This window comes from Ostrea edulis, chromosome 9 (genome assembly GCF_947568905.1).
Source record: "Ostrea edulis chromosome 9, xbOstEdul1.1, whole genome shotgun sequence".
Taxonomy (NCBI): Eukaryota; Metazoa; Mollusca; class Bivalvia; order Ostreida; family Ostreidae; genus Ostrea; species Ostrea edulis.
This window is the reverse complement of record NC_079172.1, coordinates 11,481,853-11,501,873: the sequence shown is the minus strand read 5'-3', so window position 1 is coordinate 11,501,873 and position 20,021 is coordinate 11,481,853. Positions and strand designations below refer to the sequence as shown.

General features: G+C 34.9%; 2 protein-coding genes across 7 annotated transcripts in view; one reads left to right on the top strand and one right to left on the bottom strand.

Annotated features, from left to right (window-relative positions):
• LOC125660497 (uncharacterized) overlaps positions 1–15,636 on the bottom strand; it is a 65,440-nt gene extending 49,804 nt beyond the window's left edge. For 2 of the 3 annotated variants that reach the window (XM_056148519.1, XM_056148521.1), the window contains exons 1-2: positions 15,210–15,559; positions 8,158–8,322 (exon numbers count right to left, since the gene is read on the bottom strand). In XM_056148519.1, coding sequence (XP_056004494.1) covers positions 8,158–8,301 — 144 coding nt within the window. In that variant the 5' untranslated portion in view covers positions 8,302–8,322; positions 15,210–15,559. Of the gene's footprint in view, positions 1–8,157; positions 8,323–15,209 lie in introns of all 3 variants that reach the window. The other variant, XM_056148520.1, reaches the window with a different exon arrangement.
• Positions 15,577–20,021, top strand: part of LOC125660498 (uncharacterized) — a 60,552-nt gene continuing 56,107 nt past the window's right edge. For 3 of the 4 annotated variants that reach the window (XM_048892341.2, XM_056148522.1, XM_048892339.2), the window contains exon 1: positions 15,748–16,023. In XM_048892341.2, coding sequence (XP_048748298.2) covers positions 15,748–16,023 — 276 coding nt within the window. Of the gene's footprint in view, positions 16,024–20,021 lie in introns of all 4 variants that reach the window. The other variant, XM_048892340.2, reaches the window with a different exon arrangement.

Genomic DNA, 20,021 nt, shown 5'->3' with positions numbered 1-20,021 from the left:
ATGATAGTAATAAACACATCATCTTTTGTTGTGGTATATTCACCCCATAATTCTTAATTGCAGCATCATTAATCAATGTAAAGAAAATGTACTGACATTAATGTGAAAAACCAACAAAACCAAAACCCAAGAAAAACAAAAGGTGTATGAGCATGATTTAAACCTAAGTTTTCTAGAGCCCACTGAACAAGTTTCTATCATTACGATTAAGAGTCCGATAGGCAGGAAGGTCTGCAGGATTGGACTAGGTAAAGACACCAGAGTCTAACTACTTGTTAAGTGTTTTCCCGGAAGATTTGAACATTAGGTTATCATAAACAGAATATTTGAACTTGGACGAATCTTGTTTAAAATTTGCTCCCATATTCCTCTTTAATCATGTTAAATGACAATAAATCAAAGTATATTTGTATTGACTTAATGAATGGATTTTAAAAAAACCAATCAATTACTGAACAAACATTACAGAATTCATTAATTAGATTGAAAATTATCTAACAATTGTAGAAACCTATCCCCACAGATAAACAACTCATAAATACGAAAAAGGATAAATATTTCTTTCCTGATCCTGATCAGAGCTTCACACAGACAGACAGACAAAGCACAACAATAGACGGGCATTATATGGTCTTACAAAGGTGTACACCGAGCGTGTCATCATGTTTCAATATGGCCTCGTAATCCCGGCTATATCACCCAATAAGGCCCAGAAATAAAATACCCTGTTCTTTTTCATGTTTTTATCTTTCTCCGAGATCTAGGAACATCCTATTGAATAGCTCCATGTTTTGAAGATAAATACTAAGAACTTTAACAAGATTCAAAATTCAATTAAATGGGGGTACCAAGGGGGAACAATTCACACTTTGTGTAATTCGTGTATGATAAAAATAGCACCAAGGCAAAAGTCCTTTGAACATGTCTTAAGATTCTAAAAATATGTATTACTAATACATTTACCACATAAAACTAAAGGAAATACTATCTGACTGCATGAAGTTGCAAAATCAAATCATAAATTGATTCAATGACTTAAATTGCGCTGATAATTATTTTTTGAATTGAAGAATATGTTTCTTTATTATTTCAAAACCATTAATTTCAATACCACAATCATTTATTTTCATACTTATTTTCTAGTTTTTAAGAAATGCATTATGCATGAACTATGGTAAATGCCTAAAATGATGCCATCAATTTTTATTTGATTATACATGTATAATGAGTTTAAACAAAAGATTGCAAAATACAGAACGGAAAAACCTCCATCTTATGCATAGAAATACTACATACACATTAAAATTTACAATTATGCACGTATACTTTGAACACAAAATGTACACATAACCTTCAGTTTGCAGTGACAAGATGGTCTTAATCTAGGATAGGTAGACCAGTGAATTCATGGGACAAACAAGTGTAGAGTCAACTCAGTTACCTCTATCTAATTTGCAATCAATTTCTTTTTCAGGGAGTTGGGTCCCAGCATTGAACAAAGGTTAAATGGGCAATTTTTTCACCAGATTGTGCAGAAAATCGCTGCCATTTTAGAACTTTATCAAACTGACGGGAGCAGCCGTAATAGTCACACGCTACACATATCATTATAATTGCTTTAAAGGAGACCAAATTTTGTTTTAGAATGCTGCAAAAATCATTTTATGCAATGTTAAAACTTAATGTGGTAGATTTTTTAGTCATTATTTTTGCATCAAAATATGATTTGATATAAAACAGTCGAGAAAGATGATGAATGATAAGTCATTTCTATGTTATAGATTTAAAAAAAGAAAAAATGAAATAACCACAAATTAAATATCAGCAAGAGCTCCAGGCGGGGGAATCCTCTTGCAATGAGTACCTGCATGAAGTCCGGTTAGTGACCTTAACCTTTGAACCCCAAATTTCAATAGGGTTCTTCCTCTCTTGATAATAAAGCTACATGTGAAGTAACAAATCAATTGAGAAAATAAATGGGCATGCCTTTAGAGTGTTAAATATTTCAAGTTCAGTGTTACACACACACTCTCACACATGAATGGGCCCATTACTATTATCTCCTCTCGCACTGAATTGCCATATGCAGGGTATAAAAATGCTTTCACTTAAATTTGATATTAGCTATAATATATTCACAAGTTTCTGTTTGCTATATATATATATTCCTACTTGGTGGTGTCAGTCCTTCAATTTCATCGACTGAAGACTTAAAAGAGTCCTGTGTGTATTTTCATTAACACAGTCATCTAGGTACAAGAAATGTTTCGGAAACATTTATGAAGAAAAGGGTTCTCAAGATATTGATCAGACAGTATCTTACTAAATCCAGTTTAACCCATGACCTTATGACCCCAAAATCAATAGGGTGGGGTTATCTCCTTAGGATAATACCAATGAACCAAGTTTGATGTCTGTCAAGTAAAGGGTTCTCAAGATATTGAGTGGAAAGTATATTCCTATGTCAAAAGTGGATTGACCCTTGACCTTTTGACCTGAAAATCAATAGGGGTCCTCCTCTGCTCATAACCAACCCACATATGAAATATCTTTCCCATCAAGTAAATGTTTCTCAAGATATTAAGCAGACAACATGAATTCTACCGACCACCATACTGACTGACAGATGCAATGCAATATGCCCCACTTCTTTGTAAAGGGGCAAAAAAATAAAATTGTGGCACAAGGCGGATTTGAACCATGGCATAAAAATAAGCACAAAGTATACTGCCAGCGGTGCAGTTGACTGAGCTACTCTAATCACAAGTAATTCCCGTGTAAATATCAATGAGGTTTTTGGGAACAGTTCCCCTAAAAAATTTTGTCAGGTTTTCATAAATTTTGATCCCAAGGCAAGGATGCCTCTAAAAATACTTTATTGGAAATCATTTTTAAGATTGTAACCTATCAAATATCTACAAAAAAATCTTGAAGGTTAATTTCAACATTGCAAATGATGAATTATAAGTTCGAAATGAAAGTATGAAAAATTCATACATATATAACACACACATATATATATATATATATATATATATATATATGTGTATATATATATATATATATGCATGCATATCTCCAAATGTGAAAACTTGTCTCAGCTAGTGTTCGGTAATCAATGGGTAAAAAATGACAACACGTTGTAAAACGGTTTATCTTGTCTTATTTAATTTTTTACATATATATATATGTAAAAAATTAAATCAGATATTATATATATATATATTAAAGGATTTGCTGCGGAACCTCTAGCTTATAATGCATATAGAAGACAATATCATAATCTTGATCGTTACAATAATCATGATAATTAATGTTATTTTGACATTTCAAGAATATCTTAACATTGATTTACTATTCAATGTTAAAATTCAACATTGATTTACTATCTAATATTAAACAAACTGCCAGGTAAATATTTTTCTATCGTTAAATCAAACAGTTTGCTCAACTTCTGCTGAGTCCACACAGTTATATTGACCTTAATAGATTATATCCCTCACTTTCTTAAAAACAGCAAATTTTGTTCAGTATAGGAAGAAAATATTCTACCCATTATAAACTGTGTAGGACTTACTGAGGAGGCAGTGATTTTCTCAGGGTCATAAATTAATTAAGGAGTAACATTATATGTAATTTTTAAATCATACTAAAATAACAATTTTCCATGAAAATCAAGCTACTAACATTTAACAGTATACTACAGGCAAAATATCACAATCAAAAGAAAGATATAGTATTAATATATCTATCTTTATCTTTTTAAAACATGACTCAGCTCTATAAAATAGGGATATTATTCAAATAAGAATAAATAAATTGATGGTCTTGACCTATGAGAAATAATTACTGTACATAACATTAAGCTTTCAGCTTCCTTTATAAGTCAATGGCCACTATGACCTTGACGATATGACCTTGGAGTAAGGCAATGAAAAACTCCCCATAAGCTAATGAATTTAAAAGATAATGGTGCAAAGCATGCACAAACAAATGACAGGGTTATGACCATATAAACACATAGACAGGGTAAAACACAGGATACATGTATAATATACAGGTATTGAGGTAGGTAGGTGCTTTTAGGTTTCTAGAGCTTGACCCAAATCATATAATATAAATATTGTTCAACTGCTCAAAAGGAGATATTCTCTCTCTCTCTCTCTCTATATATATATATATGTGTGTGTGTGTGTGTGTGTGTAAAATCAATAAAATCATTGGTGAATTGATGACAAATGTTAACAAGAGGCCCAAGGGCTACATCGCTCACCTGAGTCACCTTGCCCACATCTGAAGATTTTCCATATATATTTGCATGTAAAACCTTAGTCCCTATTATGGCCCCTACCTACCCTTGGAGGCCATGATTTTTATAAACTTGAATCTGCAATATGTCAGAAAGCTTTCTCAACTTCTTTGGCCCAGTGGTTCTCGAGAAGAAGATTTTTAAAGATTTTCCCTATATATTTGTATGTAATACTTTGATCCCCTATTGTGACCCAACCTACCCCCAGGGGCCTGATTTGAACAAACTTGAATCTGCACTATATCAGGAAGCTTTCATGGAAATCTCAGCTCTTCAAGCTCAGTGGTTCTTGAGGAGAAGATTTATAAAGATTTTTAAATGACCCTACCCTAAATTGTATTTTAGTGATTATCTCCCCTTTGAAGGGAGCATGGCATTTCATTTGAAGTAACGTGAAAGCCCTTCACCCAAGGGTGCTTTGTGTCAAGTGTGGTTGAAATTGATCCAGTGGTTCTAGAGAAGATGAAAATGTAAAAAGTTTACAATGCCGACGCCAGACAACGGCCAAATTTTGATCAGAAAAGCTCACTTGAGCCTTCAGCTCAGGTGAGCTAAAAATGAGAATGTTGGGTTCTATGATAAGTCTCTCTTCACCTAATTCTTTAGTGTCCTACACTATAAACACACAAAACATTGATTGTCAAATGACATAATGTTCTCTATACACCAAACATGCACATAACTGCTCATCCTCTTGCACGCACGATAAACCTGCCTATACCCACGTACACAGTCAGGTATATACCACGCAAAATTTCAGTTTATAATATCAATATTTAATATACCCAATAGTTGTCTGTTCAGAACTTACATGCATGTTATTGTCAGGTATGACACAGTAAAGGACAGAGAACTAAAGCTGCTGATTGTTGCAATATTCATATGAATGTATGATATATTTGCATAGAATTTTGTGTGCTTGAATATGCCTAATTGTCATCTATTATTGAAATATTTTATGGATTGGCATCTCGTGATTATTGTAATTAATCTAGTTTGAAACTCTGAATTAGAAATAAAGTATTCTGTTTTAAGTATCTATTCATATAAAAAAAAATTGTTTAAGAAAATACACATCTGTAATAAGTGAACCAGCCAACAAGTGCAATAAACTTCAGGTTATGTTTAAAGTCAAGCCCTGGCATGTCCAGAAACTTTTTTTTCTGTTCTTTCTTGATTTCAGGATTTTAATACAATGCACACATCAAAAATCCCCCTCTTATACCTACAGTTTCATTATACCACTCTCTCGGGGCCTGCAGAGAGTAAACTTACAATAACAAATAGTTTTTATATCTCTGGCTTCGAGATTTATTTCACCTCTCAGGGGTAGAAATACCAATATTGACTGAAGTTATCTATTGTACCTGCTTAAATCAACACCAGTTCTTGTTTAGCTAAAGAGCTTCCTAGGTTTGCGGTTTTGTACCTTCAATTCGTTCAGGTGGTGTCGACATAAACCAATTTGTACAAAGTCCACTTAATTAAACAGTTGACCAAAATGCCTCCCCCTTTTTCAACATTATTACAGAAACTTTCTAAAGGGGTCATTTTTCAGGAATTTGGTTTTTTTTTAAAAAATAATCCATTGAGATTGAAAATAGAATTCTTAGGTATTATGTAGTTCAATGCTTTATCAATATGCAATGCAAATTTATTTTTACCCCCTTTAAATATTGATGAAACAAATTAGATTAGAACACCTAGCAGTGAGTGAAATACTGTCCCTTCACAGATGGTATCAATGATCAGACCCTGAGAGATGTACCCAATAAGATATTAAGCTTGGCTCAGTGCTCCAACACTTGGGCTTGACAAACACCTGACCAAGTCATCTTTTTTTTTCCAAAGTCCCCTGTGTCTATTTGAAAGGATAATCTGTAATACCAATGGTATTGACAAAATACAACAGTCAGGACAACACTTGATGTATACAGATGTTTCAGAAAGAACTAATCCTATGGAACAGTCCAGGCTTGATAGACTTGATGACCCATCACTCTGTTAAAGATTACAAAGCACTATCAGCATGAAGAAGCAATATTTAGGGTGAAAAAATTCACTGACCACTCCGGAATGTGTACAATGTCACGTACATCTGTAAGCAGATACATGTACCTACTAGAGCAGCAAAACAAGATTGTTTCTGATAGCAAAATTTGACCATGAACTTGATGATATATAGCTTTGACCTTGAGTTGAGTTTTCAATTTCTTATTTATGAAGTCCCCCTCTAATATTATAGTTACATGTACAAATTTTATGAAAAAAGTTTGACTTGTGGACAAACAAACAAATGGATGGACAAAGAAACCAGAACAATATTCTTCAATGCCAGAGATATAAATCTGAGTTAAATGAAGGACTTTGAAAATCTGATCTATTAAAACATTTCATCTCCCCAGCATTTAGGTAAAACAAGCATCATAATGTTAAATTGCTGCACTGAAATGAGGATGACATATGGCCTGCTGGAGGTGACGCACTGAACAAAGTTCAGTCAATTGCAGGAGTATGCCTCCAACAAATTAGGTGTTGGCCATCTCCCATTTTGTGTGTGACGGTAATCATCGTTTTTACCTATCAGTGTCCACACCACACATAAACCAGGGCCGAATGTGTCTTCCTTGTGTGGACATCCTTTGATCAGTGTTATAATAAACTGTCTGCCCCTATGGTGCAAAATATACAAGGAACAAAGCTGACTAATGAGCACTGTGCAGTCCCCCCTGTATGTTTAAATCACAGACAAGGACAACGTGACAAGAGGCATACTAAGGTCACATCATCGCATATATGAAATCGTGCATATTGCCCGAATGCATACAATTGGCACATTGGCAAAACTATACTAACTGTCATCAATGCATTGCAGTTTTAGAGTTCAATCATTACTGTCTGCCTCATTCATGTTAATATAATCATGACTTGCATGTACATGGAGGACACCAAAACAGAGATACTGCTCGCAAATATATTCTTGAATAAACACAGGCCAAACAGATCCCCCCCCCCCCCCCATGCCCATGTGTTGTAAATTTATTTAATACTTAAAATCAACTAACAGGTTGGTTTGAATTAAAGTGTGTTGATATCGTGTGACTGCCCCCCCCCCCCCCCCCCCATGTGCTGTAAATTTATTTAATACTTAAATTATTAAAGTGTGTTGATATCATGTGACTGCCCCCCCCCCCCCCCCCCCCCCCCCCCCCCCATCCATCACAATATGGGAGATTTAAATTCTTCCAATATATTGCTTATACCATCTGAATAAATGTAAGCTCAACTCTGTGGCTATGTGGTTATGGCATTAGATTTGTGGTTGTGTAGGCTTTCATTAGTACATTATATAACATTTCTATGATTTCTTCCTTCTTTCATACATCTTAAACCTCATTTTAATTAATATGGTTTTAAATTAGTAAAATTTTATTTTCCTCAGTGAGCATAATAAGGCCACTCAAAAAGGCAAATAGGTGAATAGGCAGTCTGAGACAGACCTGATCACTGGTGGCCAGAATACTCAACTAGAAATTTAGGAGGTGTGTGTGTGTGTTAAATCCCGGGCCTCTAGAATGGACAGGTGGAAATGCCTGCCAAGGGATAAAGTTCCCGGGTTGATGTCTTCCATGATGTGAAGGCATTTATTAAGAATGGAAGAATGTAGTGGTCAGACAGTTTCAATCACCGGTGGCCAGATAGCTCAGTTGGTAGAGCACCTGACTGGAGATTCAGAGGACCTGGTTCCAAATGACTGAGAGGGGACAAAGCATAAAACAAGTATGCTTTATTTTCAAAGACCACCAGCTTACCATTACACCATCTTACTTCCTCAATTGCATACATACGCTGAAATTGGTGGTGATGACAACATCTGGTGTAGAATTCAACTGGAAGGACTGGGGAAGGCTGTCCAGTAAAACCAGATGCTGCATGCCATCTCCATAGCAACACATCACATGCCATAGCAACACAATGGTTACCAACCTCATGTTTCAAACATGGCCTTCAACCTAGAACAAAAATCATATTTCCATAAATATTTTCAATCTCCCTCTGCAAAATATTACAAATTAATGTACATGACAAACATTCTCACATACAAAAAATGTTTACATAAAAATTACAACCATTCTAGAACTAAAAATAGATATAAAAGACTTTTTAGTTATAAACAGTACATTGTGATAGTTTATACCCAAATGCACACACTGATTTGCCCATTACGTGCATGGCATGCAGAGAAATAATTCCTGTTAGATCTCTACAGTTCCTTCAATATGTACAATGTGTTTTAGCAGGGATTTACCCCACAGGTCTGACAACAAGCCTACAATCCAACTCTGACAGGCCTCACAACCCCACTCCAACTTTTACTAACACCAAACATGAACCCTGATTAACCCGACTCTACCCCACCTAAACTAGGTGAGGAGTACTGTCAATAATTAGCCCTTTTCTCTGTTACACATGTCCATTCCATATCTATTACACTATTGATCCATTTGCTAAATGTAAATGCATGAGAATTATTCTAGCTTATGTGCACTCTTTCACTTTCAAATACTAGTAGAATGTAATAATGACTACCTGGGCATCTTTTGAATATATGTAGCTTAAGTATTTGACTCCACATGCCTTAGGATCATGAAACAGACTCAAACTTTGGTGAAATTTCAATCTTCTACTAACTTTTTAAAGAATGCTATCAATCGTAAGATCTAACAGCACTATGGTGATACAATGTTACTAAGCAGTTTATATTGTACTATTTTAATAAATACTATAATATGATTTTAATATTATGTACAGATTTTGACCTGCTGCCTCAGATGTTTCATGATCCTGGGGCCAGATCATGATACATTGGTCAGCTATTGGTAACATCATGGAATGTGAGAGCATTCCATATAGGTATTAACTTGTATTGGACTAATTTACAAATTTCATCATTTCAGTGCGACACATTTGTTGGTCATGATCATTACCATGTGCAAAGCGGAAACATTACTTCAGTTTGAAACTATGCATCCTGAGCTAAAACCTGCAAAGTTCTAGCCCCCAAAACTATTATTTTCCTTATCCTGTGACCTTGGCTTTGTTGACATGACCTTGATTTAAAATCACCACACACCTTGAGTCAAAGACATTAACATACTACAGTTAGAAGACACTCCATGAAGTAAGGATCATTGTTCTGTGACCTTGACATGACCCCAATCCAATACCACATCTTTCCTTTAGGGTATTAGGACAGAATCATGCTTTAATAATTATTAGATTAAGTCTAAAAAGCACACAAAAATCATGATTTGTGACAGATAGCCCAAAAATAATTCTTATATTTCATTTGACATCACACCTTAGTAATGTGACCTTCACCCTAGATACTCACACACCTTTACCCTACATGTATAAGCAACGACATATATGCAGATTAAATCTTCCTAACCAAATTTTCAAGGTCCAACATGATTTTGTGACAAATAGACTGACACTGTGCCTGGAAAGCCATATAATTCAGTACATTGTTCAGGAATATCAAAATTAGCAACCATTATTTGAGACCTGCTGTTTCAAATGAGTTGGGTTTGTCCTTGAAATAAGGCAGAGCTGTAACCACACAGATTGACAACCTCAATCTACCACTACATCTATAATCTACTCAATATAAAAGTACAATGTATTCCTACTTTTCATGTTGTGAATCTGTCATGTCTGCTCAGACCTCAGGCTTAAGTCACCTGCAGCTTAAAAGCATGGAATAATCACCACTTAACACATAGGGAGATGGGTAATATTGTGGGACAGACCACAAATATTGTCTTTACCCCTGATAAGGGCGGCAACACTAATCTGCCTGTGTACATAAGTATTTGTGCCCTTCAATGATTGATGACTTTAATTTCACCATTATATCCCACTGCAGTGGCCAGGTGAACTAAGGGAAATGATTCACCAAACTTTATCAGCAAAGTCAAGGACAAAAGTCCCTAATTGGTAGAACTCTGTATATTCAACTTTCATAGTAGTATTTAACCAGGTACCCTAGTTAACTAGGTACCCTCCACACCAGTATCATACAAGTGAATTATCATCATACACATCACATAAGAAATTGAAATGTTTGATATCAGCCATCATCCAATATGACATCTCTGGCTAAATCCCAATCTTCCTGTGTATGTACTGCTATAAATTTAAGCCTCCAAACTCAGAAGATGACAGCACCGATTTTTACTTTTAAATGATATTCATAAATTAAGATGGCACTGAAATACCTTGCAAAAAATTCATCACACTTCATCTTTAAGCTTCTTATTTCTGATCCCCCCCCCCCCCCAGACAAATTTAATGATTAAAAACTGATTGATAAAAGCTAGCTAGACCTGTCCTCTAGGTCACACAGAGAAAGACCTGTCCTCTAGGTCACACTGAGAAAGATTGCAAGACCTGTCCTCTAGGTCACACTGAGAAAGACCTGTCCTCTAGGTCACACTGAGAAAGACCTGTCCTCTAGGTCACACTGAGAAAGACCTGTCCTCTAGGTCATACTGAGAAAGACCTGTCCTCTAGGTCACACTGAGAAAGACCTGTCCTCTAGGTCACACTGAGAAAGACCTGTCCTCTAGGTCATACTGAGAAAGACCTGTCCTCTAGGTCACACTGAGAAAGACCTGTCCTCTAGGTCACACACAGAAAGACCTGTCCTCTAGATCACACTGAGAAAGACCTGTCCTCTAGGTCACAGAGAGAAAGACCTGTCCTCTAGGTCATACTGAGAAAGACCTGTCCTCTAGGTCACACAGAGAAAGACCTGTCCTCTAGGTCACACTGAGAAAGACCTGTCCTCTACGTCACACTGAGAAAGACCTGTCCTCTAGGTCATACTGAGAAAGACCTGTTCTCTAGGTCATACTGAGAATGACCTGTCCTCTAGGTCACACTGAGAATGACCTGTCCTCTAGGTCACACTGAGAAAGACCTGTTCCCTAGGTCACACTGAGAAAGACCTGTCCTCTACGTCACACTGAGAAAGACCTGTCCTCTAGGTCACACTGAGAAAGACCTGTCCTCTAAAAAGGAGTTCTAATATCACAGAACATAATTAAGTGGCGAGAAATGAAATATATATACAGCATTCATGATTTTCATCCATTACAGTCAAAACATTCAACAACACAATGTAATGGGTGGATACTACATGTAAACTCAGCGTGGACTCTCTAAAAAAACCTTCCTAATGCAATACGGACAGAGGCAGCAATTTGAAAACATGGGATTGAAATTCAAATTTTGAAGCTGAGTTTCAATCCCTTAGATTTACAGTATTGTACAAGTATCCATGAATTATGATGATGAATTAAGAGAAACTACTTTCTTCTTATACTTTCTTCATTCTACCAAGTTCCAAATACACAAAGTTAACTTGAAATGGAAACAGTATAAACATGCTTTAATGAGTATTAACAAATCACATGCGTGGTTTCATCCCTTTATGCAACAGTCTTTATTTAAAGCTGCTTGGCTTTTTTGTAGTTTCTAACTTCTAACTAAAAAGTTAATGTAACAGAAAAGCAGTTGCCTTGCAGGATAATAACTCAAATTAATTCTAATTAATTCTCTCTCTCTCTCTCTCTCTCTCTCTCTCTCTCTATATATATATATATATATATATATATATAGATATATATATAAACACCCAAAAATTTGAATCTGCAGAGCACAGAGAGTCCCTGTTGATGTTCGTGTGTGATCTTTGGCCCCTAGCGTTATCATCCAGGTGTCTTCTTACACACAGTACACCACACCCACACTGATAGTGCCACTCACAAAACACCACTTGTTCTCAGCCACACATAAAAAAAGAGAGGGGCATGCACTCCAGAGACTCCACCACTGCACAGCTGAATGTGCAACCACAAATACCAGGAAGGATTGGGGAAACCGACACCTGTCCTAAAACTTCATACAAAACCTCAAATATTACAGCACTGTGTGTTCATTAAAGTCCATAGGGCATGGATGCTCCTCCATAGCTGTTCACAAATGAGCTACATGTAAAATTATGAAACATGAGGCCAACTGTCATACAGAAAGTTAAAAAAGAAACCATTGAGCATGAAGATTATCAGGCTCTCACCAAGATGTATAGATCTGTGTTACTAGGAATATAGGTGAAGGAATTTTCAAATTGGGCCAGTCTGTGAATTGAGTTGATTAATGTCTATACTGAAAGTCACCATGAATCTGTGTATGATTTAGTTTAGCTTCAATTGGGCATTCCCTCCAGTTCCTCAATATTCACTGTAAACACATTTCACTCATCAGTATTCACTTATAACCCCATGTGATTATATATATGTGTGTGTAATTTGTAAAAGTAAAATACAACTACAAATTTATTTTTGAAATCTAACATTATTGATTTAATCAACATTATCCACTTAAAAATATATAAAATTCATTTTATATATATATAAATCACTTTCTTATATCTACATGATCTAAAACAAAACATTTTGAAAATTTCCATAGAGAGTGACAAAAGCTAAAATATGGTTATGCATATCCAACATATCAAATGTGAAATATGGCACTCCTATGTAGATGATACGGATTTCTGAAATATGTTATCTAAAAACCATTTCCTACAAATGATTTGTGCATGCTATGAACTTCATTTTCTCCACTTCAGAAATTGTTGTTTTGAAAATAGATTGTCTTTTTGGGACTATTACACACACATCTTCTAATGGATCATCCAAACGGGGCAATTTCAAAATTATTATACACCATATAGGAATGCAACTTTGTTACAAACTTCTACAATCCCTGCATTACATATACATATATGCAGTGTATATGGACAAGATTATGCGCGACTCTAAATGACCTTGGATCAGGAATATGACACCGTACAATGATTTTTTTAGGCCCATTTTGGGTCTGAATTTCAGTCCTTTCCCCTCCTAAAAATTGCCGATTTTCCTCCAATTTGACTGAAATGTCGACAATTTCCCCCCCAATTCAAAAGCCACAGGACCCTTGTAAAATATGTATAAAAATCACTGCTGTAGCCATAACCAACCAAAAAATGTAGAAAAATCACTGCGGCGTAGCTATAACCAACCAAAAAATGTAGAAAAATCACTGCGGCATAGCCATAACCAACCAAAAAATGTAGAAAAATCACTGCGGCATAGCCATAACCAACCATTGTGTCGAGTATCATCAAGCTTCTATTATTTTGATATTCATTATAAATTCATAGCCCAAACATTTCAACCCCTTGTTTTGAAGTACAGGAAAATTACAGTTACTGAGGAAAGGGACCTGCTGCAACAAAATTCTAATCTGGACACTCGTCAGAATATAGTGATGTGCACCTCAGCATACGAATCATGAATCATCTTGTTAAATTGTGTGTGTGTGTGTGTGTGTGTGCATCTGTAGATGCAATTAACCATGCAAGCCTGAATTAAACAAAAACTACAACTACTATAAACATGACCTGGTGAAGATAACAATCAGTGATCCATCTCATAATTCTTTTAAAGAATACAAAATTAAGAGTAGGGCAAACATGGACTCCTGGACACATCAGAGGTGAGATTATGTGCCAAGGAGGAGTAAGCATCCCCTGTTGACCGGTCACACCTGCTGTATGAAATGGTCCCGCTGGGTAAATCAGCTAACCTGGTGATCACTGATTGATCCTTTGAAGACTGATTCATGTTGGGTAAATCATTACTTGGAAATGGACCATTTTATATTTGTGTGGTAACCTTTTTTTTTTTTTTTTAAATCTTAATAAAGGATAATTTTAATTAACTTCTCTGAAACTTCATCATAATTCAACTATTCACAGAAATTATGTTTTACCCCATAAAATTCATTGTTAGACTGATTAACTAATACATGTATAGTTTCATTAGTGTGAGGAATAATCAATATTTTTTGAATAAAAAAAATCTCTGTGAATCATTTTCACTTGCTGAAATACTAATGTTGTAGCCAATCCTACATCATAATGATCAGAAATAAACTAGGGTCATTTTTACGTGTGTTTGTTGTTTTACATCCATTAAAAAATCTTTTACTATTAAAGGGACATCACCAACTGATGGGGAAGTACCACAAATTTTGATTGACCTTTGTGTGGTCCCCAAGTCTATATAACAGGGAGAGTTCTTCATCATGCTAATATCTACCATGACTTCGGTTTTTAAGGTCCAAGTCTCACCTTAAAGAGACCCTCAAATTTTGATGCTGGGTGCTTAGCAAAGGAAGTTAAAGTCAAGTGCTACCCAATTAAGTTAAATGTGTTGTATTAAGTTTGACACAGCCGCCAGGAATCAAACCCAGGACCTTCCAAATCATTACTTCATGCTGTATAACCAGTATCCACAACAATCAAATCTAATTCTACTGGAACAATTTTACTTGCACAACAAAACAGATAGGAATAAACTTTTCACCAGTTAAGTGAATCTAAATTTTCCTTTATCATGTGTTATTTCATACCGTTACAGTTAATGTTTTATCAAACAATCAGAGTTATCACTAGGAACCTTAGAAGTTAGATTAACATTGTCCGTGGAATTCATTCTGAGAAATCTTGAATTCAATATATTCATTTTGATTATTAGGGGATTTACGGTATCGAATCTCCAACCGTTAAACACATGTGCATTAATTTGCCGGTTAATGATGCCTCGTGTTCCAAGTACTGTACTATTTATAAATTAAAGTCTTTTCAATAATAACCATCGCCGTCAAATCCTTTTACACGCGGGTGTGAGAAAATGCGATGTCACAGCACGCGAAGGGGTTGACACCAAATCCAATCCAAACGCGCACCTGTTGATATATGACAATATTGTACATTAGCTCTCACCTCTATCTACAAACGTGATGTTTTGCCCATTTTGAATCACAAATGACCATCCATTTTTCTTGTCTATGGTTCCTTAAAAAGTTTGTCTAACTCCTTACAAATGTGTCACTGCTCATGTTTTTCCAAAACTTTTCGGCTGTTGTGTTTACCACTGTCTGAGAATTACCCCCTCGGTTTTAAAGATTTCAAAACATTTTCTTATTTTCCTTTAACATCATAACTGAATAAAAAAAATAAAAGCTTAGTGTTTTACAGTTTTCTATGGTAATATGTCGAATATTTCCATATATGACCAAAACAGATGTATACTTTCAAATGAGTAGAAACTAAATTGAATACTTACGAGGGAGTTTTACCTGAGCACAGCATTGCCAAAATAGTGCCTCTGGGTCAACGACACGCTTTTCACACTGGTTAAACATGCAGTGAATGGCTATACACGGGCCGTTTAGATAATACAGTCTGCAGTAGTTAGCGAAGTTTTAGATAATTTTGCTCTTTTGGACCATTGAACAACAAATGTTGATCTAGAATTCAGATGATGATGGTGTTATTACAAGTTGTCAGATCTTGGATTTTACTGGTGATAATATTTACGGCAGTGTGTGTAAGATGTTCGAATAAGGACTTTAGCAGCGACCAGTATGACACGCGCTCAATAGCACACCTGGGATATTTACCTGTTGCTTTGCAAGATGACAGTCAAACGCAGAAAGAAAATGACCTATCTCTAGAATTGGAAAAGCTGGAAGAAATCCTTCATGTACCTCATTACGACAAACTGGTTAATCTTGATTTATTTTTTAATTCCAAGGTAAGTACAAATTATTAAAGACCCATATATACATACATACTGTATACTTATGGCCAAAAGGATTTGACCGTCAGCTTGAAAGTGATGGCCAAAATCGGTGCAAGACTGCCGTGAAAGGGGGTGGCGTAAATATTGATTCGTCTGATTGTTAACCTTTAAATGTAGTATATACATGAACCTTACCTGAAAAGTAGCACTCAAACAGATAGGGACTATCAATGGATGCTTCATTTTTTTTTTTTTTTATCCCTGGCAACAAATGAAATATATCTGATAATTTTGTAACACCATTTTTTTTTTTTTTCTTCATTTAAAAAACGTATTTGATCATTTTTAATTATCCTCTCCTGCTTTGAAATATAATTATCATTTTCTTTCAGCCCTAGATTATACATGAATGCATCATGATTATACAATATAGACTTAATTAAAGTTGTATTGTTGAATATTGGCTGAGTTGGGTTTGAAAAATTTATGAACAAGTTCTCTTCAAGTTGAGATCTGAAGCTTTGAACGAGTGCAATATTACAGTTGCACACATTTTCAATGTTCATCTAATATAACATCGACATTTTCAATGTTCATCTAATATAACATCGACCGATGCTTGTGTATTGTTTCTTTCTGAGTCCTTAACTGTAATTATGGGTCGAAATATTACAAGAATTGATTGATTTTTAATATTAGATAAAATATCAAAACTGGCTACTAGAGCTTACAAAACAACAGCTGGACTACGATTTTTGTTTACTAGTTAGCATGCAATGTAGAATTTTATGAAAAGTTGGCATTCAGTAATGGTCCAGGTATTGTATGCTAAACATCTATAGAATTTAAGAACTTATTCCTAAATTAAAAGTTATTAGCTATATATATAGTAAATTTGTATATGCATGGACTCAAACTGCATGCATCTCTCTATCTTTCTCTCTCTTGCCAAGAAGAAATTTAGGGAGAACAAGGATACACACATCATTGTATTTAGCTATCTTAGGTAGACTTCGTATAGGGACACTTATAAAAGTTAATCCAATATTCTCCTTCAAATTGTGAAGAAAAAAATGTCCCCACACCACTTGTCCCCACTAACGTGATCTTTTATCGAAACTCTTCACATTCTCTAGGTCAAGTTTATGTGGACATTATTGTAAGGACAGAATTTTTGTCTTCATAGTGCACTTCTGTCCTCACAATGCAGGTCAAATGGTTAAAAATTGTCCTCACTTGAGCATGTTTAGTACATGTGGGACAGTGACCTTTATAATTTGTATTTCAATGATCTCAACATTGGTGCAGTGCTGGTGATCCTCATTCACATTGGGTTTTTATTTTGATAGTCCTGTAAAATTTCTTACTGTAGTGCTGAATACACTGAAATAATTTGAAATTGCATCTCTCTCTCTCTCTCTCTCTCTCTCTCTCTCTCTCTCTCTCTCTCTCTCTCTCTCTCTGAATTTTCATGCGAAAAGGTCCCATTTTAAGTTTGATGTAAACCTGAAATTATGATCAACAGTAATATTAGGGAGCAACAGTGCACAAAAATACACACCTGTAATCTAGCATAATAAATTACTCTTGGTGGTAGTTTGAGAGCAACGTAAGAAAGGTCGATTTTGTTCTATTCAGTAAAAATTCCTGACATTTCTATTGGCTGCACGTGAAATGATAAGGTTGTCATTCTGGTTAATGTCTCGATGCTTGCTGTGACTGGGCCGGAGTGTTTTTGTGTGTGGAAAGTTTCACTTTTCCCACAGTTATTAATTAGAGACACGCAAATTTTGAAATTGAAGGCGCTCCTAGTCTGCTTGTAATAAAAAAGTTTGAAGTTGCGGCAAGCTGTGAAAAAGGAATGAGTAGAAATACCAGCTAAAAAAATAAAAAGTAAAATTTCCCAATGATTAAATATTGTAGTGAAACATGTAATTCAGCCATTCTTCAGTTATGCTCAGTCAGTAGATACATATTGACCAACATCTTATATACCCACATTTTAGATAAATGTACAATTTTAACATTGATAATAGCAATTTTGGAAATTAAGTTATTAACTCATGTAGTATGACACAGCATCATCTTAATTCAAAAAATACCAACACATGCAATAAACCACATGCTCTCATAGTCTTGTATAAAGAGCAGAGTTCCCATTAATTTTACAAAGGAAAGAGAGAAAGTGTTTGAATTCTAAAGAAGACAGTCTCATGTCTTTATAAAATATTTTTACCCCATGTTGAGCTTTAAATTCAAAGAAAATGTTCAAATACATTTTATATTGCATGTTTGAAAATTTTAAACAAATATTTAATGGAAATGCTCATATGACTTTTCTATCATTGAATTTCGGGACTTCTTCAATCTCCATGACTACAGTTATATATGTTAGAAACCCTATACCCTTTCATAGTCTATCATGTGGCATATTGAACTTTGTTGTCTTATAAGTTTGCTTAGCTGGGTCAGCTCAAAAGAGGTGGGTGAATTTTGAGAATGTGACTTGTGATGCTAAGTATGGCAATACCCTCTATTCCTTGAATTAAAACAATATCAAATTTAGTATCATCATACAATGGGTGCATGTAGGTTTCTTTTTTAGTAATGTAATACTGAATTGGGGATGAAGATACACCTGGTTTTGAATTCTGTTCCTTAAGGAAGGTGTAAACATCAGGGGAGACAACTGAAGTTGACTATGATGTTTAGTTGAGAGTTTATTAACCCTTTGAGAATTTGAGAATCTTTAATATTCTTTACCGTTAGATTAATAGATAGATAGATAGATAGATAGATAAATAGATAGGGAGAAGATAGATACATCAACAGCTGCATGTAGATGAAGTGCTACAAGTTCTGACCTGTGCTAAGCATCGGGTCATTCTCATTTTACAGTAGTGACGTCCATGACATTTAATGGGACCTCATTTTTAAGGGCTCATGTAAAAGATCCACCACTTTCAATTTTAAAGCTGTGTACTTCACAAAGTAACAGATGCTACATGTTTTAACAACTTGGGTCTGATAATGAGATACAACAGCAGTAAAGAGCATGTAATTTTATCATCTTACAGTGAAACTGTTCCTCTCTAACCTCAACAGCCATGCTGAATGTCAAAGCCATTTTTCCTAAGCTGGTTTGGGTTTAGGCCTTGAAGTGAAACTTTAATGACTCTCCAAGTATGAAATATTAAAACAAACATAAATTTGACTAAAAATACAAATTTTAATTTTGATTTAAATTTTGAACTTTCTGGGCTCCTGTAGTGTGCACAATTTAAGGAGGTATTGCTACACCATAGAAATTTGATATGGATGAAAAGTGGAGGATATATGTAAAACAATATTTTGAAATTGAAAATTTTCAAATTTACTTTTTTTAGTTAAAAAATGCATTTTTAGTAGAAAGCAATCTGCAAAAGATTTAAAACCTCTGCTGGACTCAAACCTGTGATCTACAGTTCAGTAGTAGACGTGCTAACCTACCTACTGAGCTACTCAGCTAGACGGTGAATTTTTAAATGAATAGGCAAATGTGCTTATATTCACATTTTCATCCACTGGATGTTTTGAATGGCATTATGATGATGTAGAGTATATATATATATTCTTTATTGCTTAAGACATATGTCTTATCACATCAATTTCATAAATACATGTACATAAAAATGGCAGTGTACTAATTTAAGCAAGCAACGGAGAATGACTTAAACAAGGTTTTCTCGCAACTTAAGTGCAAGACATAAATATTTCCCAAAATTACAAAGTTCGTGTACATTATGAACACTTAATAATTGTACAAATTTGAAAACAGATGGTTTTAGCCAATAATACTTTTTGATATATCTATGTCGAAATTCCTCGTAATGAGGACAAATTAATATAAAGTGGTATTCGTCCTCTATGTCATTTTTACAAAATTTACATACTCTATTTTCTTTAAGTATATTGTTATGGCAGCCTGTTTCAATTTCAAGATTATGAGAGGATAGTCTAATTCGACAAAT